This window comes from Cucurbita pepo, chromosome 13 (assembly GCF_057944985.1).
Source record: "Cucurbita pepo subsp. pepo isolate OVF chromosome 13, ASM5794498v1, whole genome shotgun sequence".
Lineage (NCBI taxonomy): Eukaryota > Viridiplantae > Streptophyta > Magnoliopsida > Cucurbitales > Cucurbitaceae > Cucurbita > Cucurbita pepo.
Genome location: NC_141810.1, coordinates 1,859,103 through 1,883,335, shown reverse-complemented (window position 1 = coordinate 1,883,335; position 24,233 = coordinate 1,859,103). Strand labels below are relative to the sequence as shown.

The 24,233-nt window shown below is 38.4% G+C and overlaps 3 protein-coding genes across 3 annotated transcripts; 1 reads left to right on the top strand and 2 right to left on the bottom strand.

Annotated features, from left to right (window-relative positions):
* Positions 1 to 575: 575 nt before the first annotated feature.
* LOC111808356 (PHD finger protein-like protein) lies at positions 576 to 3,988 on the bottom strand. Its single transcript, XM_023694286.2, has 6 exons — positions 3,800 to 3,988; positions 3,517 to 3,672; positions 2,930 to 3,088; positions 1,665 to 1,925; positions 1,010 to 1,504; positions 576 to 933 (listed from the first exon to the last, which is right to left on the bottom strand). The coding sequence occupies exons 2-6, from the start codon at positions 3,595 to 3,597 to the stop codon at positions 844 to 846; spliced, it is 1,086 nt and encodes a 361-aa protein (XP_023550054.2). The 5' UTR covers positions 3,598 to 3,672; positions 3,800 to 3,988; the 3' UTR covers positions 576 to 843.
* Positions 3,989 to 4,776: 788 nt separating this feature from the next.
* On the bottom strand, positions 4,777 to 15,596 carry ABCF3 (general control non-repressible 3). The gene is made up of 17 exons (XM_023694285.2): positions 15,203 to 15,596; positions 14,664 to 14,879; positions 14,345 to 14,534; positions 12,855 to 13,186; positions 11,958 to 12,086; positions 11,724 to 11,825; positions 11,474 to 11,620; positions 10,452 to 10,514; positions 10,272 to 10,318; positions 10,124 to 10,183; positions 8,189 to 8,271; positions 7,887 to 7,981; positions 7,394 to 7,480; positions 5,640 to 5,727; positions 5,432 to 5,517; positions 5,255 to 5,317; positions 4,777 to 5,112 (listed from the first exon to the last, which is right to left on the bottom strand). Exons 1-17 carry the CDS (start codon positions 15,404 to 15,406, stop codon positions 4,990 to 4,992), a joined length of 2,115 nt encoding a protein of 704 aa, XP_023550053.1. The 5' UTR covers positions 15,407 to 15,596; the 3' UTR covers positions 4,777 to 4,989.
* A 759-nt stretch (positions 15,597 to 16,355) lies between these two features.
* LOC111808150 (glutamine-dependent NAD(+) synthetase) lies at positions 16,356 to 23,060 on the top strand. The gene is made up of 14 exons (XM_023693966.2): positions 16,356 to 16,509; positions 16,622 to 16,826; positions 17,761 to 18,066; positions 18,153 to 18,376; positions 18,692 to 18,795; positions 19,481 to 19,615; positions 19,703 to 19,871; positions 20,700 to 20,835; positions 21,066 to 21,204; positions 21,692 to 21,868; positions 21,988 to 22,155; positions 22,243 to 22,338; positions 22,537 to 22,665; positions 22,745 to 23,060. Exons 2-14 carry the CDS (start codon positions 16,633 to 16,635, stop codon positions 22,931 to 22,933), a joined length of 2,166 nt encoding a protein of 721 aa, XP_023549734.2. The 5' UTR covers positions 16,356 to 16,509; positions 16,622 to 16,632; the 3' UTR covers positions 22,934 to 23,060.
* The last annotated feature ends 1,173 nt before the right edge of the window (positions 23,061 to 24,233 follow it).

Sequence of the window (24,233 nt, the reverse complement as noted above, 5' to 3'; positions counted from 1 at the left end):
CCACACTTAAAGCAACCAAATAAAAAAAAGTGCCTTTAGTTTTAAATATAAAGACAGATTTAAATTATGCTGGTGTCCTTTAAATATAAAATTTTAAATATAAAATACTAAATATGATAGGATCAACGAACTAATTTCATAATTAATTTAATTAATTTTGTAAAAAATTATGTTTATGCTCTTAAATTTTGAAAATAAATTAAAAAAACATAATCGACATTCTAATCAAAGAGTTTAATGGTATTAAGACTAGTAACTATTAAGTTTTTTCGAATTTTTTTTGAACTAGTAACTATCAACGAAAGTCCATCTTAAATCCTATTTTTGGATTAGTTGAGTTAACCCGATGAAAAAAGTTTCTATTTGTTCATTGTTTTAGGGTTAGCACGGATCAACTTAGAAGAACAAAATATTTTCCTTCTTGACTAACTAAAGACTAAATTTGAATTGAGATACAACAATACATAAACAATCTGTCGGTGGAGAAGAGTCGGTGGAGAAGATCTATCGATCTAAGACAGAGAAATATCTAGAAGAAAATGAGGCCACATGCACAGAGAACGGACAACATTACGTCAGAAATAGGTCTAGCATATATTAGAAACAAGTCCGAACCTAAGTTAAATTTACAGCTAAAACCATGGTGATGGTTCACCCATCACACCTACTAGCAACGGGGGAGAAAACATAGCATGTCACAACAAAAGTTTGACACCTCCGGTAGCCAACAAGGTTTCGAAAACAAGTCGTTTCTGAAAGCATAATCTAGATGTCAAAGTAAATTATGTTTCATAGTTAACCGTCTTATGAAACGGAATTCTCAAAGAAACACTAAATTATGTTTCATTCAGTACGACGTCTCTTTTTAGCTAGATTCTCAAATACCTGGTGGATATCTGCAGACGTAATCGGCTTCGACGAGTCGAACGATTCCTGCAACGTAGAACAGAACATATAACCAAGGAAAATACGAACACAAGCAAAGCAAACAGATATAATGAGTGAATACCATGAATGTACGAATCTCATCCTTCATATCTGCAATGCCATTTAGAATCTCAATCTTCTCCACATGGCCCAGGTTATCAAACAGCTTTAACTCAGCACCCTCTTGTTCCTGTAACTTCTCTTCCCTCTTCTGCTTTGCTATTTTCTCATACTCAGCAATGGAGTCTTCTTCATCTACCAAGAAACTAATGTTCTTCAGCTTGTAATTATGGATGCATTTTTCACATCTGCACAAGGCACTCCTCCAGTTCTTTGAAAGAAACATTGGCTTGTTTTCAGCAATTATGGAAGCAGATGAAGAGGTTTCAAGCACACAACTATCAGTTTGAGTGTTATTATTCTCAGGAAGTTCACTAAGCAAGCTGTTCTTTCCAGCAGAGTGCCTTCCCACTGCCCAAATAGACGAAGGATATTGAATCAGGAAAGAACAAATTGCCGAACACGCCGAGCATATAAAGTCCTCGTATAGGGGCTCCCCTTCTTCGTCTCTTGGAATCTGCAGAATGAACAAGTACAATGAAGTCCATGTTATTTCAAGGTTCACCAAATCTCAGAGACTCTTTTAATGATAAGCAACAAAACATTGTAAAACAACAAAAATGGAGAAACGAGACAAAATAATTGAAAACCCATGGAAGGCTTTTGTGCTAACACACCTCATCTATGGAACTGAGACCAAGATGTTCCTCATGGAACCAATCCTCACACATACAGCACTGAATCATCTCCACCTGCTCTTCAACATCTGGATCGGGATAAGGGCGATTGCATATGCAGTACGATCCTTTAAAATTATGATTATATGAGTTGTTGGCATTTTCTACGTCTTTGTTTGAGAACAGCTTGCAGATGAAATCTCCAAATTTTGAATTTCCACAGTCGCACCTGAAGTTTCTTTTGGTCCATAATTCCACAATCTGGCCCAAGAGAACAATGATCACAATAAGATGGGGCAGAGGCGGGGACGTTAAGAAGCCAAATACTTGGAGAGTTTAACATCATCGAAATAATTATTGACAATCAGCAAGTAAACATGTTCCTGAATCAATAACCTAAATTTACAACATGACAAATACCCTAAATGTTTTCGCAGAAGCAGAACCGGTAAGGTCCCACATCGGTTGGAGAGGGGAAACAAAGCATTCCTTGTAAGAACGTGGAAACCTCTCCCTAGTAGACGCGTTTTAAAAACCTTGAGGGGAAACCAGAAAGGGGAAGCCCAAAAAGGACAATACATGCTAGCAGTGTACTCGTTACAAATGGTATTAGAGCCAGACACTGGACGGTGTGCCAGCAAGGACGCTGGGCACCCAAGGGGATGGATGTGAGGTCCCACATCGGTTGGAGAGGGGATCGAAGCATTCCTTATAAGAGTATGAAAACCTCTCCCTAGTAGACACGTTTTAAAAACCTTGAGGGGAAACCCGAAAGAGAAAGCCCAAAAAGGACAATAATGCTAGCGGTGTGCTTGGGCGGTTAAAAATGGTATCAGAGCCAGACACTGAGCGGTGTGCCAGCGAGGACGTTGGGCCCCCAAGGGGGTGGATTGTGAGGTTCCACATTGGTTGGAGAGGGTAACGAAGCATTCCTTATAAGGGTGTGGAAACTTCTCCCTAGTATACACATTTTAAAAACCTCGAGGAGAAACCTAAAAGGGAAGGCCTAAAGAGGACAATATCTGCGAGTGGTGGGCTTGAACTATTACAGAACCACATACAACAAGCTGGATCTTCAACAAATACTCGGTGTCGAAAAAGGGATCAGTTAATTATGGTAAAAAAGTACATCTTTTATATCATATGGATCGTACTGCTTAAAAGCAATCTGAGCCATGGTATCAATAGTTGCCACCATACACTGGACAAAAAAAAAATTAAACCCCTGCATATCTAAACAGAGTTCCTTCTAAGAACATGTATACCTCATGTCCATCATGGCATGACAAGCTACAGGCTGTGCAAACTCCAGCATTTCCATCAGGGGTACAAGTTAGACATGAGAAAATGGCTTGTCTCTTCATATAACCCTTGCTGTAAGTACATTCCTTTCCTTCATCGCCTCCCAAAACTAAATCCGCTTCCTTGATAAATAAAATGATGATAATAATAATAATCAGATACCATGCACCCAAAATGAAGATACAGAAACAAGAAGAGAAGACATTAGAGTTGTATCATATTCTCTGTAGAAAGCCCAAATGACCTCCGCTAATTGGAAACTTCAGAACAGTACAGGTGATCTGAATTCTGAGTATGTAACTATATCCTCTACTAACACTACGAACACACACAAAACGTCGCGACAGGAGATCGACTTACAATGAATTGGACGCTCCAATCGATTTTAAGAATTTTGATAAGTTTTGCGGCCATGAACCCTAATTATAGAAAACCCAGTTCGTCTCCAAGCCATTATGTCGCTAAATTTTTGGAAAACCAACCAGTACTCAGACATCGAAATTGAAAGAGGAGAAGTGAGAGAGAGAGAGAGAGAGAGAGAGAGAGATACCAGCTCCTGTTCCTCAACTTCCTTCAGATACTCCTGAATAGAAATTGTTTGTTCGGTTTCGTCGTCGAAAACTTCCGCCATTTCAAATCAAACGATGTAGGAATTTTCAATAACACTCCACTATTGATAATCGAAACTAGTTCTCAGGATCCAAACCTGAAGACCAAACAAAACATTAATTACACTCAAAATCCCATAACGAAAATTCGAAAAGAAAACAGCGAAGGGAGATGCCCTAGAACAAAAGGGTGAGATCCACCAAATTTGTAGAGAAAAAAAGTACCTCATTTGGAGTTGAGAGACCGCTCCAGAACCTGAAGGCGATCAAATTGAAGCACAACACAAGTAGCGTCGATTGAGAAAGGATTTTCCCCTCGTTGATAGATAAAAAATGGAATTGGGTTTGGATGAGCAGGGACTCTTACGGCATTCTCCCGCCACAATTAGCAAAAGTGGGCTCTTTCATCGCTGAAATCAAATATATAGTTCGCTGATGGTTCCCTCCACTTCCAAGTCCTTGGGTTTTGGAATTTAGGGGAAGTAACTCAACTAACAAACCAAATAGAGAATGAATATATCATGTATTTCCATATTTTAATAACAATTTCATTTTCTTTTAAATCCCACTAATTAATTTCTTCATCTCGAACATCGAGATGAGCTGATGAAAGAAGGGCGATAGAGAGAGGTGGAAGGACGACAGCCTCTCATGCATTACCAGAAGGAGTTAGTGCGGAGAGAATTGAGACCTAGAACTTAAGAACGTCAGTTAGTGATTGCGTCAAAATAGAGTCCGTTAGAGCGAGAGAGAACAATTGATGAAATTCATAGAAATTGCAATTACACAGAAGTCTTCACCTCTCCTAAAGAACAAACATTATTTAAGACCATGTCAACCACAAATACACGACCACATGCCAGTGGAATGTTTTTATTTCTTTCCGGCATTGAGAAGTAATGGGCAATTCTAACTTTGATTTGTCGACTAGTCTCGAAAGTATCCGAAGATACTTATCATAAGTTTTAACAATACATCTTGACATTAGATTCAACAATATACCTTCTTCACCGAGCCGAACTACAAGCTAAACTCCTTGAACTTACTCTATTTGAAGTAGAAACGATCCAGAAAAACATGAAAGCGGAGCTCGATCTCTTCTAAATAAAAAAAACGATCATTAACCGAGAAATAATTTGGTTCTTTCTCAGATCAAATATCAATTTTCCTACACTTCATTGCTGTAAGTGAAAAGAAAAACCTAAGAGAAAGAACATATATTGAACTGCCAATGATCAGTAAAGGTAAGTTACACTTGCAAAATGGCATATTCTCCTGGAAAACTTCATGCCTCTGTGTATACATATATAAAATTCCACAACTGTTGAAACTCTTAAAGCGCACAGATTTTATATTAAAGCTATCCAACAACCAGATGGAACCCAGTTTCATTTCAAACCAACCGCTAAGTGCCTCTACGAGGACTGCAGTATCTTCTTGTAATCTTGGAATGTGCCATGGAATGGATTTACTTTACCATCTGACACTGCCCACAGCTCCTCAACACTTCCCGATATCAGATGCTCGTCGTGACTCACCTGTAAACAGATATCGATCAATATACAGCAAGTGTAGAGATATGAACTTGGTGTCCCGATGTCAAGTTTCGTGGTAAGATAGCTTAAGATTGACTGAAATGAACCGAACGTGGATAAAATTAGGAGGGGGAACCGAACGTACCATGAGAATGCCTCCTTGAAACAAGACGAGGCCCTGAATCAGAGCCTCCACCGCATCCAGATCCTACACATTTTGACAACATTTAACCAAATAATTGTGGGGAATTTTGTTCTTACTTGATGCCACTATTTGTATATATTTGATGTATCAATAATCTTAAAGAGAACAAGAAGTAACCAGATGATTGGATGGCTCGTCAAGCAATATAATGTGCGGCTTCTTGAATGTGATCTTCGCAAAAGCAACTCTGCTTTTCTGACCACCTACATGATTCATCGTGATACATAAATATCCAGCGATAATTTTCCCAGAATAGCTTTGGGCTTCTGAGCAATAGAAGCTTTCAGGCTAGAACGTACTACATGGAATTGTCAAGGAAAGATACCAGATAGTGTGTACATAGGCTGAAGAGCAAGGTTTCCAGTTACACCAAATGAACCTAGGTGAGCTCGAAGCTTTTGTTCCGGCACGCCCTGCAAGCAGATATGAATGAATTAGTTTTATCTTTTCCCTTGCAAAGCAGATAAATTAAGTACAAAAACTGCCTCAATATCTCTACGGCCGTCAGCAGCATGAGCATAAGAAGCACGAGCACTTTAGTTTATCTAATATGTCCGTGTCCAACAAATGTAGAGTACTGTTAGACACTTCGTCTACATTACTGTTATACACTTATCTAGAGATGTACACGGGACGGGACGGAAAACCTTCCCCATCCCTGTCCTTGCCTCTTCTTTCCATTCTCATCCCTGTGAAATTCCCTATTTACTCTTGCAGGGTTAAGGTTCCCCGCATGGATTATTTTTTCATCTTTGTTATACATATTTTATTTTAAAAAATATTGATAAAAGAATAATAGATAATGTTTATTTTTTAATATAATTCAACCTAAATTCTAAAAACTCAAATTTCAATATTATAACCTAGTATTTCACACATATATTAATTTAATTTTGAGCTTTAGTTTTAATATACTTGGCGGGGTTGGTGTCAGGAACAGAGAATACAATCCCCCATCCTGGCTCCGTTTAGCTAACAGAGAAAGATATCTTCCCACTTCCTCCCCCACTCCCCATTTAAACAGGAACTCCCCAACTCATTGGAGCAAATCTCTGTGGAGCCCGGCAACACGGGTTAAATGGACATCAAACACTTGTTAGTACAAAATTCAGTATAGGTCCAACATTTATTATACACATAAAACACTTATTAAGTACTCATATCTAAACAAACACATAACATTGTGGGACAAAATTCATATAGTTTGAGAGCAAAATACATCCAAATTAATTTTAAGCATATAAATGCACAAACTTATTTGACTTTAAATTTCATTCTCGTAAAAAAAAAAGATATATATATACTTTTTAAAATGCATATTTTAATAAACGAATCATTGTCGTGTCCTTGCCCTAAATTTTTTTCAAAAGATACGTCACCGTGTCCATTTCATATCTATATCTCGAGTCTATATCTTTGCTTCTTAGGTCATTTTCCATACTAATCTTTATGTTACTTTTATTCATTTTTCTTTTATTGACCATAGGTGGCCGAGTATCTCAACTCATCTTGCATACGACAACAACTTGATCATATCAAATAACAGCTGATGTCGTGAAAAAACCATAGAATAATATCCAGAGTGGTTTAGACTCCATAGTTTAAACTCTAAACCTCAAAGGTAATTTGGGTGTAAGCATTTTTGTCAGTCCGTCCAAACCTCTTATTTCTTACAAGCATAGTTTACACAAAGCAATTATGATATTTCTACTATCACTTCACTTACACGACCGATTTTAAATGAGTTGAATGACACCCAAAGAAAGGTTTCAGTCCAGAAAAAGGGTTGACTAAGAAATTTGCCAAACAAATATGAAGCTAGCTATTTCTCGCAAGGCTTAAACCAATATACATAGAGACTAGAGGGTGATAGAGTATAACCAATTTTCTTTTCTAATCTAGGGAAGAATATCAACAAGGTCAAAGTCCATCAGGAAGCTAGAGACAATACTGAATACAGTAGAGCAACTTGACAAATCCGTAATCATACCTTTTCATGATCAAAACGTCACTTAAGAACATTGTTTATATAAAAGAAAAACAGCAAACAGAAAATATAAACGTGACAAGTGAACTCACTGGAAAGCAACGCATCATGTACAGAAGTGGATTTGAAGACAAGTCTAACCCATCAACATGGTGCTGACTAAAGACAGCTATTCGAACCTGTAGACGATAAGTTAGTCAACAAATAATCATGAAACTTAAGTTTTCATTTCTTTTCACTGAGTCTTAAGAAAAGATGAGCTACAAAGGAGGGGAGGATATGCCATTCGATAATCATTCCACCAAGCGCCAAAGAGAATACTATCCAATTAAGGTGATTATAATTAAATAAACAAAGAAACTAATTAAGGTAACAAAAAAAACAGCTCAATAATGTCTAAACATTAAAAACGGAAAAATGTATAAACGTAAAATACCATAGTTCCAAACTACATTAACACAAAAATTGAAATATCAGGGTCATATTGATATTGATATAGAACCATCACAGTTAATTTTTCACTTAGAAGCATCGAAGTTAATTTTTACACTAGCATCCAGCTCTGAAACCCAAGGAGAAAAATACCTTAGCTGAACGAAAAACAGTTCCAGAGGTGGGTTGAAGTTCCCCAGCAATTAATTTGAGGATGGTTGATTTACCAATGCCATTTGGACCAACCACTGAAGAAGAAGTTGGAAGTCTAATCAGAGAGGAATGGTGCAGCTATGATATATAACATATCAAATGCTAGAATTAAAAATAATGAAGGATATGAATAAGAGGAACATGGAAGCCAAGACCCAAAAGCAGAAAAACTACAGGTTTACATACAGAACAATCCAAAAGCCCTATACATGTGAAACAATACAAAATTCAGATTCCCTTACTTGCTATTCGACTGTCAAGATCAATCCCAAAATTCAGATTCTTGAATAATATGGGTCCACCTGGATAGCCAAATGATGCATCACTGCAGTCCCGAAGAAGAGACATCAGAAGGATTTAATAACAATAATTATGTGCAACAATCATCTAAGCAAGGATAGTTACACCATCTCATATCTCATTAAGCAGCATAAGACCGCATAACCTTTTAAACATTTTGTCACTAAATGTGATTTTAATGCTTCATATGCACAACTTCTCAAAACAAACATAGTTATACCAGTATTCCCGAGCATCCTCATTAAATTTTCTTGCAAAACAAACACAATTGTCCAAGGATGCCAAATGTCAAAGGTCCCAAGCATCTGAACATCGAACATCTAGAAATGTCGAGTACCCTAATTCCCAACATTTACAGCCCCTTATTGATATCCCCTTCTATAATTTTCCAATCTTCTAAGATAAATATGGTAAAAAAAACATATCTTGTTTCAATAATTCAATCACATTTCTAGGATTGTGTATTAGATAGACACCAGCAGCCTATGCAATCACAATTTTGAAAATTTTCAAGTTCAACCACCAATGGTTAAAGGAAAGGATAACTAACATGACTGTCAAGAATTTCAAATAATCTCGACAACTATCTAATCATATAACCAAATTTTTTAGATTTTCAGCATTCAAGTGCGGGACTTTGTTTCCATTTTTTAATTAAATGGAACTTCCATAGACTAGCACGTTCCTTTGCTGGACTCCTAGAGTTAAAAAAATAAAATAAAATAAAAAATCCAGTAAGAAGGATATTTGCTGGACTCAAAGTAGACCTCTGAGCCTTCCTCAACAAAATATTTCAAAACAGAAAAAAGAAGGATAACTTGAAGAAATTGAAAACTGAGATTTTTACTAGAACCCTTACAAACGCGCTCTTTTCCACATAACATTAGGCTCTAAGAAGTGTGGTCAAAGTCATTTTGCAAGCAAAGCCTCATTAGGAAGTCTTGGGTTTCCTATACCCAACTTCCCCATGCCAAAGATTTTGAAACCACTTCCCACCTAACCAGATGATAAGCTCCCCCTCAAACCCTTCCCACAGAAAATCCCTAAACTTCTCACAAACCTTGCTCACTGAAACAGGCATCCAAAACAAAGATAAGAAATGACTCGAGATACCACTAGAACTGACTGTATAAACATTAGTCTTCCCTCATTGGAGAAGAAAACCATTTTTTCATAAACTCTTACCTCTTCTGATCCTTTTCCACCATAGGTTTTTAAAAAGTTCGACATTTCGGGTTACTACCCAAGGGGAGCCCAAGATAAGAGCAAGGGCCTCATAACCTACCAAGGAAGCCCATGAATTAAACTTCACAAAGTCATAGTTTAAGCCGATGGAGCTTTCACCGTTGTTAATCATAAGGCTTGAATAGATTTGCCGAATGACAAAAAACAATTAAGATCAATGAAGGGCCTATCATAATCTGAACAGAAAAATGGGTGTCGTCGTAAAATTGAAGATGAGACGGCTGAATTTACTACTTTCCCGCCTTAAACCCTTATCAATTCCTAATACTTGGGACATCCACCACAAAAAGAAAGACGAAATGTGAAAGAGGGTCTTGACTAAGGCCTCCAAACACCAAAATCTTATGCAATAACATATCCGAGAACTTTATTTCCACCCACAGCCATTCTTCTTTGAGACTTTATCCACAAAGTCCCAATCCATATGATCATAGGCTTTCTCAAAATTGATTTTAAAGATAACCCTCCACCTTCCTAGAGTAAAGATAAAGCCAACACATAAGGATCATCAAGAAATATAATCAAAAGTAATAGCTTAATGCTTTCGAATTGGTACCAATTAAACAAGAATAATAAATGGCTCTAGTACAACAATGTCAAAGAGCAACAATAGGCAGCATAAACTATCTCACCTGAAGCTTATTATAGGTGGACCTGGCCTGTCATCTGGCGTTGGGAACTCAAATTTGTAGCTGGAAAGCAGAAAGTAAGTTCCATTACGGCCATAATAGTGTATTCAATGCACTAGTAAGTTGATCACTAAATGAAATTAGTACATACTCAGGATCATTTATAACTTCATCCACATGACCAATTCGCTCCAGAGCCTGAGATTAGAATTAGAAGCTTTAAAGCACGCAATGTTGTGGACTTCAACACACCATAAGAATTCCTAATTTTAAATTGTGAAACAAAGCAGTGATTATCTCGCATTAAACCCTTCAAATTCAACGGTAGTACCTTGATCCTTGATTGAACAAGAGATGCCCTCTTCGCATTGTATCTGAACTTATCGATAAATGTCTGCAGTGTAAAATATACATTCAGGAATTAGCAAAGGTTAATATCATCTTTAAAACAATCAGTAAAGCAGAGAGACAAGACATCTCACAAATAAGAAGAAAAAAGAAGTATATTTTTAGTAGAAGGTCAAACAGAGTAAATAATGTCAAGACAAGCTGACAAAGTGAAGAATCATTTGAAAAGGGCAAGCACATTAGCAGAAAGAACCAAGTAAATGATCATTATAGCACAAAGTTCATTCAATTCTAACATCCTCTATTTAATAACTGAAGAAGATAGCGTAACAAATTTTTAAAAATAAATAAAAATAAAATAATAATAACATAAACAAACAAAAGAGACTGGTCACAAAAATCATATGAAAAGATGAAGTGGAAAGCAAATGAAATGAACAAAACATGGGCCCAGAGATGGAAAACACTATCAAGCAAGGCAAGTCTCGCCTTATGAAGAGACGCGAAATAACAAGAAGCAAACTAAAAAAACTACCTTTAGAGTCTACAAAATTGTATTCTTGAACTAAAATTCAAAAAAAGTAGGAAGGGATATGACGTTGATCCTCTAGTTTCTACGTTTCTCTTTTGAGCGTCGATGACAAATTCTTTTTGTAATTATTTGTTAGGACTTATTTAACTTGATTGGAGACCATTTTCCTTTAGGGGTGCTCCAATTGTGGGATTCGTTTTTTTTTACATACCCTCTTTTTCTTTCATTTGTTTCTCAATGGAAGTTGCTTTTCGTTGATTTAAAAAAATTAAAATAAATAATAAAAGAACAGAAGGAAGCATGCTTGCACAAGGAAATTCGTTCATATGCAGCATTAGGTGGTAAATTAAAAAAAGCAGACTTATAACCACATAAGCTATCCGTAAATCCATGCAAACAGAATCCATTGCACATGTAAAAGACATCAAGAGAGAAAAGAAAGCCAATTGAGCTGTCTTTTGTTTTGGTGCAACCTGCATATGAGTTCGTGTCCGTTCATTTGCCTCAAATGCTTTCTGTTGGTTCTTAAGTTGCTCTTCTCTTGTCCTCTCAAATGTATCATAGTTACCTTTATAGGTTGTTAATTTCTGCCCTTGAAGATGAAGGATGTCAGTGACTACCTGAAAAAAGGTCCGTTGATTATCTGAAAGCAAGTAGTATCGAAAACCAAAAATATTGTTTATAAGATATAAAGCAAGCAACAATGTAAATAAATAACTTTACCGTGTTCAAAAATTCTCTAGCATGAGAAACAACTATGATTGTTTTAGGCCACTTCACAAGGTAGGATTCCAACCAGAGAACAGCATGAAGATCAAGATGGTTCTGTGAGAGGAAAAGATGACAAAATAATTGAAACATTAAACAGAGGCCACACAGTAAACCCAATTTGTTTTTGTTGTGTGTGGGTGGGGGGTTTGCTGGGTTGCACATTGAAAATTAAGATACATCACATACTGTGGGTTCATCAAGTAGCAGCAAATCAGGCTCTATGAACAACGCACGTGCAAGAGCAATACGCATTCTCCAACCACCTGAAAATGCTTTGGTTGCTTGCCGCTGCATTTCTGGGGAGAAACTCAGGCCCTTCAAAATTTTCAAAAGATGTGTCAAATATGACTTATATGTAAATAAATAGGCTAATAACAATTATATTAACTTTTCTTTGTTCTTTTTTTTCCCAGAAACGGTACATCAGAATCCATGGTATTATTACTGCAGTAAATGTCAAAGGGCAGATTGACAAATACATTTTTCATGCACGGCGTATCACTGTACATGAAAGCAACTAAGTCAAAGACAAGAAGCCCTAAATATATTATTGGAACATATACACCAAAAAAGAAGGAAAATACAAAGGTCAAGATTTACAACAAAACAAACAAAATCATAACTTTTCACCTAGAATTAATCACAAGAAATAGCCCATAGGCCAAACTTAGAACAACTACAACAACTAGAATTAATTGCAAAAGGTTTATGGTTACATAACAAGTTGAAGAAGCATGAAACCTAGCAAGAGGAAAGAAATGATCCAATCTCTACAACTATCATTGAAAACGATACGGTTAATTTTAAATCAAATCAACAAAAAAGCAGCCTATCACATTGTACGGAAAATATTTTCTTGGATTATAACAGATGCAGGAGCTGATCTATGCACTCAAGGTGGGGGAATGGTCCAACTGATGAAATTTTTTTTGGGAGATGGCATACCACGGAATATGGATCATGGCTGAATAAGCGATCTAGAGAGCGGTAATTATGCATGAGAAGTTGATGAAGTTTAGTATAAAATGCTTTATACGAAAATAAAATAATTGAAATCCATAAAGGTAAACGTCTTAAACTCACCGCAAGAATGGAAGCAGCACGTGCCTCTGCAGAATAAGCATCAATAAACTCAAGTCTTTTGTATATCTCTTCAAGCCTTTGTGCAATGCCATCTTTGTCAACAGCCGCACTGCTTTTTGCATCCTGTAGGGCTAGAAGACGAGCTTCCTCCCCCAAAAGTTGGGTTCTCTCAATATCTGAGTTTAAAACACACTGCAATGCTGTTGTATCATCACCAACAACTTCCTGCTCTACATGTAATATCTGGCAATTCTGAGGAATACCATCAATGGCATGCATAGCCATTGCCCTAAGAAAAGTTGTCTTCCCCGTACCATTTCTTCCTATAAGACCTGCACTCAGAGGCCATGGATTCTAGTATTATTAAGATCCTCCAAGATAGTTACTAATTACAAATGATTTGTGAATATGTATGTGCAATGCTTGTATTTAAATTAATGGTGAATTTGTATGTTGCCTCAAGAATAAATTCCACGACTCAGTATTCGAATTCCACTAATCAGTAATTGATGCCTCTTTTTTGAGAGAGAGATGGCAAATAACAGGATATTTAGTTTTGAAATTTTGGCTTCCCAGCCAATTATCCTTCCAGAATAATGCCTTGTCTCCCTTGCCAATGTCAAAAGATTTGTGTTTGTGCAGAAGCTGCAATAATTTTTCAATAGATTTCCACGGACCTCTCGAGGAGAATAATGATTTCCTACCCAATTTCTCAACCACAAAATTTTCAAATAGTCTAAACGTGATGCTCCATTTACATCTTTTGTGTCAAAAATATATCAAACAAAAATGGTTTATTACTAATATCACAAAGCCGGATGCCAGTAGGGGTAAGAAATGGTTCACTTAAGTAAAACTCCTTTCCCAATATCTTAATCCTCCCCCAGCACGAACCCTCTATAGATAATGAAGCAACTACTTACAAAGAGAGGTTGGTGAGCAGCATTAATCTATAAAATAATTTCATGGTTGAAATTATGAACCTCTACGTTGTTCCACCCCACTAAAAAGGCAAAAGTAGAACCACAAAGTGATCAAACTAAGGCGCCAGGGAGAGCCAATCAACTTAATTTGCAACCCACCGTCAACTATGAAAAAGCAGATTGCAGCGAATATGGTCGGGGTGACAAGGTCTTTAGTGTGTTACTATCATGGGGTGTTTATGGGCTTAAGGGGAAGAAAAATTCCTATCTAACTCAAAGGACCCATTTTCTAGTAGGGGTGTGCAAAAAAACCAAGAAATGGAACCAAATCAAGTCAAGTCGACTATTGTGTCCAGGTTTCTAGAATTCTCAGTTTCCTCAGTACCTTTTTTATTAAATAATAAAAAAAAAAAAAAAAAACTGATATCTTTGTTTTCAATTTGGTTTGGTTTTTCAAATATTTATGTATCAGCAGTTATCATGTTGAGATCTTTTTTTCAAGTAACTTTTCTACCTTTTAGAGTTATATATAAATCCAATCAAATAGAGTGGAAAAACTAAACTCACCATAATGCCTTCCAAATGACAGTGTGATTGTACCATCCACAATCAAATCACGACCACCAACAGAAATATTGAAATTCTCCATATGAATATCTTTGACATTAGGTCCGCTGCTACTATCGTGATTAACACGTATTACAGGCATTCCTGCCCTGGCTGCCTCCATTTCAGCTAAATGCATTTGGTATTGCGCCTGATGATTAAAAGAAAGCATTTGAAGCTAGTTAAGGAATCAATCAGCATTGCCCATGGCTAGCAAGTGTTTCATAACAGCAATGACCATATTTTAAAAGGTAACCACAAAACATCAATGATTTTTCACCTCTCTTTGACGCTCTTCCTTCCTCTTTCGCCTTTCTAGCTTTAATCGGTCACGCTCAGTCAGTACAGGACCATCAGTAACTTCCGGCTTCTTCTTTGGAACCTGCTCTTCATCCATTCCTTCGTTCATTCTCATGGGTGTTACAAGACTGCGCACAGCTGGTTTAGGCTTGACCAGTCCATGCTTCCCAAACTTTTCTGAGATTCTACTACAAACCTACATAACTCCCAGGTATCAGAACAATATAGTTTCAAAGATAAAGTCGTTTCAAATTGCCAATATAATAACCATCGAAGTAACCACAAATCGATGGAAGTCATTATCTCAAAGTAGATAGCTATAGTGAATTCTAAATTAATCCTGATTGTACAAGTTTCCTCCGACCACATAATCCAATAAACAAACTAATCACTTGACAACGTGAAAAATCTCAATACAACCTCCATAAAATTGACAAGCCGCGAACAGGGACACGATATAAAACTTGAACTATTTCCTACATTTTTCAGAGTAATCAATCAAACCACTGTACAACTAACCGTGCGGCATTCGGTGAAGTCGGTAACGCATCCAGCACCAACGAGAAGCTCACCCAGAGCATCAAAAGCTCCTTCGCCATCCTCACCGAACTCGAAATCCTCGTCCGCAAGAACATTAATGATGTAATCGATGATGGGCTCATCCACATCCTGGGTTCTCTGTCCAAGGACCTCGTGCACCACTGCGCTCGCCACCTCCGTCATCTCGAGAACCCAAATTTGAGTGGGGCTCTTGATCAAATGAAGACTGGCTGCTGATTCGAGGGCTTTAGCACAATTTTCCCTCCTTCAGCAGGGGACTCGCGGCCTTCCAGCTCCAGCAGCTGTTCGATTTGTGAAAGCGAGAAGCGACGCGAAGACGGCTATAGATGTTTGTGTCTCCCTTAAACCTCGATCTTTTTTCCCCTCATTTCTAGATTTTTTTTTTTTTTTTTTTCTCTCTCAATTTTTTATTTATTTTTAATTATATGATTTAAAAATTTTATATATATATATATATATATATATATATATTTTTTTTTTTTTTTTTTTTTTTTTTGGGTCATTCTTCAAATACTCGACGATCGATTAAAAAGACAATAAAATGTAGTGTAACATATATTGTCTATGCTCATCGTTAGTAGATATTGTCTGATTTTGTGTTACATGTTGCCGTCAGTCTCACAATTTTAAAATACATCTAGTAGGGAGATGTTTCCAAGGAATGCACTATTCCCCTCTCCAACCGACATGGGATCTCACAATCCACCCCCTCGTAGGCCAGCTTCCTCGTGGCACTTAAAACACTACTAGGGAGAGGTTTCCACAGGAATGCTAAATTTCTCTCTCTAATCGATGTGGGATCTTACAATCCACTCCCTCGAAGGCCAGCATCCTCACAGCACTGCTAACAAATATTGTATGTTTTTGTCTATTACATATCACACTATCAACCTCATAATTTTAAAACGTGTCTATTAGGGAAAGACTTCCACACCCTTATAAAAATGTTTCGCTCTCTCCAATCGACGTGGGATCTATCATCATGCAACATTGACACCGAAGTTAGTTTCATGATACCACGTTCCAAAAAAAAGGTTTGAGATGTCCATTCTAAACTCCAAAACCCGTCCCAGGATCCAGGACCCGTTGACCCGTCGGGCAAATCGAACAACTCCAAGAACGAGTTAAGAATTCAGTGAAATGATATCCACCACCAATACGACCAGAAGGATCAATCACGAACAATATCAACACCCCCAATTACCTGCTCCCTCTAGCAAGGCCGGCATTGCAAAGCTCTCAAAACTTCCGCAGAAGTAGCCCAGGTCAGTCCACACAATCCCTCAATTTCGTTTTCTCCTTATACCCTTTGTTTCTTTGATGGCGATGATTCAAATGGGTTCATTGATACTTGATTTTGGTTCGCAATGGCTATAGAATCGTTAAAGATGAGGTTATTGAAAGTGGCAACGTGTAATTTGAATCAATGGGCTATGGATTTCGACTGTAATGTGAAGCACATCAAAGAGTCTATCGAGGAGGCTAAACGTGCTGGGGCTGTCATTAGACTTGGGCCTGAACTCGAGATTACTGGATATGGGTGTGAAGACCATTTCTTGGAGCTCGACACTGTCAATCATGCGTAAGTTTTCTGCTTGTTGTATCTCAATTGGTTTGTTCTATGCGAAAATATCCCCATTGGTTAATGCCATTTCTATGAGCCGTCGTACTGAAATGCCACAAACTTCAATGCTCTGATACCCGTTGTTGTACCCTAATGCCACAACCAAAATGTTCTGTTACCCAATTGTTGTAATGGAAACAAAAGCAATATCGATTGCACTCACACACCCACGAATAGAAATTAAACAAAGAGACACAAAGATTTACGTGATAGTCAATCACTACATCCATGAGTGGTAGCCAATCACTATCATCAGAGTGTTTACAAAGTGTATCTCTCACACTCTCACACTACATAGTTCCTCCTAATTGCCTCTAGACAAATACAAAATGACAATGACTTCACATCTCAAAACAAATGCTAGGCAGGTCTTTATATAGGCACAACAATACTAATTCTCATACAGAACTAAATAGATGAGAATATGAACCAAAAGGGTCATGAATTAAATGAGAGTTAATAACTAAAATAAATGAGAATATAAACCATCAAGGGTTATGAACTAAACGAGAGTTATGACAATACATTTTCATGTCAACTTACAACATAAGCTTCATTGTTTATGTCGTCCCAACAAAAGGCAATTTGGGGGGTCCTTTGTTAATGCCATTTTTGTAGAGGTGCATAATAGATCAATATGAACATCATGAGTTGTTCCGTAATAAAACCTATTGTTGCTGATACTTTCTTCTCGGTTCCTTCTTCCATAACTCAAGCTCGGAGAAGAAAGAGATAAGAGGGCCCTATGGAGAATGTGGTCAGAAATCCATAATAGAATCCGACCACAACGACTAAATTGATTAGCTTCATGCATAAGGATACTAGATTGCTTATTTGATGGTTTCAAGCTTCTGGGGGTGCTCAAATTTCATGTTTTAGGATACTTTTGCAGATGGGAATGCTTGAAGGATATACTGTTGGGTCATTGGACTGATGGGATATTGTGCAGCTTTGGCATGCCTGTTATTAAAGACTCTGAGCGTTACAATTGTCAAGTGCTGTGCTATAATAGGAAGATTATTATGATACGCCCAAAGATGTGGCTTGCAAATGATGGTAATTACAGGGAGCTCCGGTGGTTCACAGCATGGAAGCTAAAGGATAAACTTGTGGATTTTCAGCTGCCTAGAGATATATCTGAGGCTCTGTCACAAACTTCTGTGCCTTTTGGCTATGGATATATTCAGTTCCTCGACACGTGAGTCCCGAAAATACTCGTTTTATGTATTGTTGTTCTTTTTGCAAGTCCAAAATTCATACGTACATGTAACTTGTAATTGTTAGAGCTGTTGCTGCTGAAGTTTGTGAAGAACTATTTACACCTATTCCTCCTCATGCTGAACTTGCTTTGAACGGGGTTGAAGTATTTATGAATGCTAGTGGAAGTCATCACCAACTAAGAAAACTCGACGTTCGTCTTCGTGCTTTTATAGGCGCCACGCATACTCGTGGTGGAGTTTACATGTATAGTAACCACCAGGGTTGTGATGGTGGCCGCCTTTACTACGGTATGCATTGACCGGTGAATTGCATTTTCTTTTATGGTACTCATAGTACACACCGCTCCTCTCCCGCTTGCCTTTACTCATGAAAAAAAGGGTTCTAATCAGCAAGGATTGACGTCGTAGGAGAAGAAGTTTTGTTGAGCTAGAGGCTTTTTGACCATAACACAAAATATTTATCTCTAATGTGTGTGGGGCCATGTTGGATGTTCACATGCCTTTATGTGTAGCGTATTGTGTGTAATGTTTATTGTGCACATTGACCTTTGTAGTTTGTAGAAGAAAACAAAAGGGTTTATTGAAGTTTATGTTTTGATGCAGATGGATGTTCTTGCGTCGTTGTAAACGGTGATTTGGTAGCTCAAGGCTCACAGTTTTCGTTGAAGGATGTCGAGGTTGTGGTTGCCCACGTAGATCTTGATGCGGTATGAAAATACTTTCTACTTTCCTTGAGAATCTTCAAACGACATGAGGCATGGGATGATTTTTTTTATCTCTGTATGTGAGATCCCACATTGGTTGGAGAGGAGAACGAAACACCTTTTATAAAGGTGTGGAAACCTCTCCTTAGCAGACGCGTTTTGAAAACTTTGAGGGAAAACCCGAAGGGAAAAGCCCAAAGAGGACAATATCTGCTAGCGGTGGGTGTAAACCGTTACAAATGGTATCAGAGCCTGACACCGGACGATATGCCAACGAGGAAACTAAGTCCCGAAAGGGGGTAGACATGAGGCGGTGTGCCAGCAAGGACGTTGGGCCCAAAAGGGGGTGGATTGGAGGGTTCCACATCAATTGGAGAAGGGAACGAGTATCAACAAGGACGTTGGGCACCGAAGGGGGGTGGATTGTAAGATCCCACATCGGTTGGGGAGGAGAACGAAACACCCTTTATAAGGGTGGGAAACCTCTCTCTCTCTAGCAGACGCGTTTTAAAAACCTTGAGGGAAAACCCGAAAGGGAAAACCCAAAGAGAACAATATCTGCTAGCGGTGGGCTTGGTGGGGCCCCGATACCCCAATTGTTAAAAGAAAAACATCTGTAGAAGTTTTCTTTTGTGCTTGCTTTCTTTTTCGCCGAACATTTGGTTTTAAGATGTTTGCGTGCTGACAGGTTGCTAGTCTTAGAGGATCTATCAGCAGCTTTCAAGAACAAGCAAGCTATAAAACTAAAGTTCCTTCTGTTGCTGCCTCATACAGTTTATGTCAATCATTCAACCTCAAAATTTCCCTTTCAAGTCCACTCGAGGTTCATTCAACATCATTTCAATAGCATTTTAGTTCATCATGTCAAAGACTGATCTTTCCTAAGTGCAATATGATTGATAATTTGTAGATTAACTATCACTGTGCGGAAGAGGAAATAGCCTTTGGACCTGGTTGCTGGTTATGGGACTATTTAAGACGAAGTGGAGCTTCTGGATTTCTTCTTCCACTTTCTGGTGGAGCTGATAGCTCCTCTGTTGCAGCCATAGTTGGCTGCATGTGCCAGCTTGTCGTAAAAGGTTTGTTCTTATTAGTCACGGGCAGCCCAAACCCACCGCTTGCAGACATTGTACTCTTTGAGCTTTCCCTTCTAGGCTTTCCCTCTACTACCATTCTCATTATTTTTTCATTTCTATTTGACAATTTTGTTTTCTATTGTGAGATCCCATATCGGTTGGAGAGGAGAACGAAGTATTCCTATAAGGGTGTGGAAACTTCTCCTTAGCATATGCGTTTTAAAACCTTGAGGAGAAGCCCATAAGGGAAAGTCCAAAGAGGACAATATTTGCTAGCGGTGAGCTTGGCCTATTACGAATGGTATCAGAGCCAGACACTGGACGGTGTGTCAGCGAGGACGCTAGGCCCCCAAGGGGGGTGGATTGTGAGATCCCACATGGGTTGGAGAGCAAAATGAAGCATTCTTTATAAGGGTGTGGAAACCTCTCCCTAGCATACACGTTTTAAAACCTTGAGAGGAAGTCCATAAGGAAAAGTCCATAAGAAAAAGTCCAAAGAGGACAATATTTGCTAGCGGTGAGCTTGGCCTATTACGAATGGTATGAGAGCCAGACACCGGGCGGTGTGTTAGCGAGGATGCTAGGCCCCCAAGGGGGGTGGATTGTGAGATCCCACATGGGTTGGAGAGCAAAACGAAGCATTCCCTATAAGGGTGTGGAAACCTCTCCCTAGCGGACGTGTTTTAGAACTTTAAGGGAAAGTCCAAAGAGGACAATACCTGCTAGCAGTGGGCTTGGGCTATTATAGTACGGGGTTTTGCTAATTCAAACACTTCCCACCAATCACTCACACTAGTATTCTCTTGGTTGTTTTTATGTATTGGCTTGCAGAAATTGCAAATGGAGACGAACAAGTGAAAGCTGATGCTGTACGGATCGGACATTACGTCGAAGGAGAGTTCCCAACTGATAGCAGAGAATTTGCCAGACGAATATTTTATACTGTGTTTATGGGTTCTGAAAATAGGTGAGCTGAATGCTTTAGTCCATGATTATGCGCACCTCAACTGGATCCCATGCTTTAGTCCATGAGTTCATCTTGATTTTTCGCCTGCATTTTAACATGAACATGAACTTGGAACTCGAAACCGAATTTGGGGCCCTGATGACTTTCTTGTAATCAGTAGGTCGTACGCTTGTTCTTTTAGTAGGGCTCGAAATCGGGTGTCATTCACTGACCATGCTTGCTCCTTGTAGCTCTGAAGCGACACGAACAAGAGCAAAGGTTCTAGCTGATGAGGTTGGTTCATGGCATCTTGATGTTTCCATAGATGGGATTGTTTCAGCACTTTTATCCTTGTTCCAAACTCTCACTGGAAAACGTCCACGGTATAAGGTGAGAACACTTTCTTTTTCTCCGTCAAGTTTTACTATATTCTGTACACAGACCTAGACACCAGGCTGTGTGCCAGCGAGGACGCGGGGGTAGATTGTGAGATCTCACATCTATTGGAGAGAGAAACGAGTGTCAACGAGGACACTGATCCCCGAAGGGAGGTGGATTGTGAGATCCCACATCGGTTGGAGAGGGAAACTAAGCATTCTTTATAAGGGTGTGGAAACCTCTCCCTAGCAAACGCGTTTTAATAACCTTGAGGGTAGGGAAAACCCGAAAGGGAAGACCCAAAAGGACAATATCTGCTAGCGGTGAGTTTGGGCTGTTATAGGTGCTTTTCTGCAAAATATATTTTCATGTAGAGATGGTTAGGTCGAAACTCTTCGTCTAAGCGACAATATATGATTTTGTGCCTATCTGTAAGATATTTTAACCGTTCCAATCACTAGCTATTAAGTCGTAACGTCATCTTCGTCTTGTTTTTCAGGTAGATGGGGGATCTAATATTGAAAATTTAGGCCTGCAAAATATTCAAGCTAGAATCAGGATGGTTCTGGCTTTTATGTTGGCATCACTCTTACCTTGGGTACACAGCAAACCCGGATTCTACCTTGTTCTTGGCAGCTCCAATGTCGATGAAGGACTGCGTGGTTACTTAACAAAGGTTCGATATTACTCGAGCCATTTCTTTTCCCTCCATGAATGTCAATAGACGTCTATTATCGAAGCTGCAATGTTTACTTTTTACGAGTTTCTCGTCTCATGTTTGGAACCACGACACAGTACGATTGCAGTTCAGCAGACATAAATCCAATTGGAAGCATCAGTAAACAGGATCTTCGAGCGTTTCTTAGATGGGCTGCTACCCATCTTCGTTACTCATCGTTAGCAGATATTGAAGCCGCTCCGCCTACAGCCGAGTTAGAGCCAATACGTTCCAACTACAGCCAGGTTCTTCTCCTCCACAGTTCACATTTTCAGTACCTTTTATACTAAAGTTAGATTTGATGTAATGTTTTTATGTTTCTTGTAAAACAGTTGGATGAAGTTGACATGGGAATGACATATGAGGAGCTCTCGGTCTACGGAAGGCTACGAAAAATTTATCGATGTGGTCCCGTGTCGATGTTTAAGGTTCGTCTAATACTTTCCTTGTAACGACCCAAGCCCACTACTAGTAGATATTTTCCCCTTAAGATTTTTAAAACGCGTTTGCTAAGAAGAGGTTTCATTCTCCTCCCCAACCGACATGGGATCTTAACATTCCTATGACTCTTCTTCCTCACTCGGACGGTCTCATAAACTTTAGTAATCTTTGTTCTTGTTTCATAGAACCTCTGCTACCGGTGGGGCGCTAAGTTAAGTCCATCCGAGGTGGCCGAAAAAGTGAAACATTTCTTCAAGTATTACTCGATCAATCGACACAAGATGACCGTACTAACGCCGTCTTATCACGCCGAGGTAGGTATCAGGATGTTACAAATGTATGCACATATTGTTTTTTCTCGATCTTTAGAAGTTTGTCGAAATCTCGTTGCAGAGCTATTCTCCGGAGGACAATCGGTTCGATCTTCGTCAATTTTTGTACAACTCGAGATGGCCGTATCAGTTTGGGAAGATTGATAAACTTGTAAAAGAGTTGAATGGAGATAGTGTTGGTGTTAGAAGAGAATCAAGTGGTATGGGGGTTGTGGCAGCAGGCTCAGGGAATCCCAATGTTGGACTTTAGTTCATCTAATTTAATGTTTTTATTTATTTGTTTAGGGAATAATAAGGTATTCTTTGTAAGTTCAGAAAGCAGATATTTGTATATTCTTCTTCCAATTTGAATATAAAAATAAAAGGGTTTATTTCTATTTTTTATTTTTTTAATTATTTTTTTGGGTTTAGGGTTTTGGAAATTATAAGTTTTAATTTCGATTGAGATTAATTTTGAATTCCAAGAGTAGAGAGGTCAACAGCAGAAAAGAAAATTAACTAATAAATATTTTTTATTCAACATCATTTTCTTTTTTTAAATTCAAATAAAATATATAAAAAAAACGTTAATTTATTTATTCTTTAATTTATTTTTGTTGAAATCGTTTCTGGTAGTAGATCCATAATCAAAACCCGTAATAAAACCTGTTGTTGCTGATACTTTCTTCTCGGTTCGTTCTTCCATAACCCGAGCTCGGAGAAGGAAGAGATAAGAGGGCCCTATGGACAATGATACGTAACAAGTCAAACCTCCTCGTAACACTTAATATCAAGGAACCACCCCCCTCTTCTCTTCTTCTCTTCGTGTATGTGGGCTGTCCCGAATAGACGAACAGGAACAAGCAAAGGCACGAGAGAGAGAGTGGATACTCAACTCACCTCTTCCACAATTAGGTGAAGACCAGGGGAGGGGGGCTGGAAACCCCAACGTTCAACCTTTCACCGCGCCACACGATTCTTTCGCCAAGCGCTCTCTCAGACGTTTCCACTCCTGCCCCCGCAAGCAAAGAGGTTTTATTCAACATCCACTCCTACCTCCTCGTAACAGAAACGTTTTAAAACACGATGATACTTAACAAGCCAAATTAAAACACCATGAGACATAATAAAAGGCAACAACAATGGCTTACGAGGAGGGAGAAGTTGACAACTAGTCATTTCTCCCATTTTGAGGCATTTTTGTCCAAGCAGTAAGGAGAAGCTGACAACTAGTCATATCTCCCATTTTGAGGCATTAGGTATATAGACGTGATTCTGGTGAACGGTCATACACCCCCATATTGACTCGATATGAAATACTAAAGGCCTATCTAAAATGAAAGCATGAAAAATGGGGTTTGGAATGAGCATGCAACAACCATAAGCAAGAGCAAGGACACTGAGCCCCTAAAAATGTGGATAATAAGATTCCACATTAGTTGAAGAGGGAAACAAACACGTTCTAAAATCTTAAGAAGAAACGTAGAAGGGAAAGATCGAGAAAGCTCAAAAGACAATATAATATCTAGAATTTAGATAATTCTAAATAATTCAATTATAATGTCTAGAAT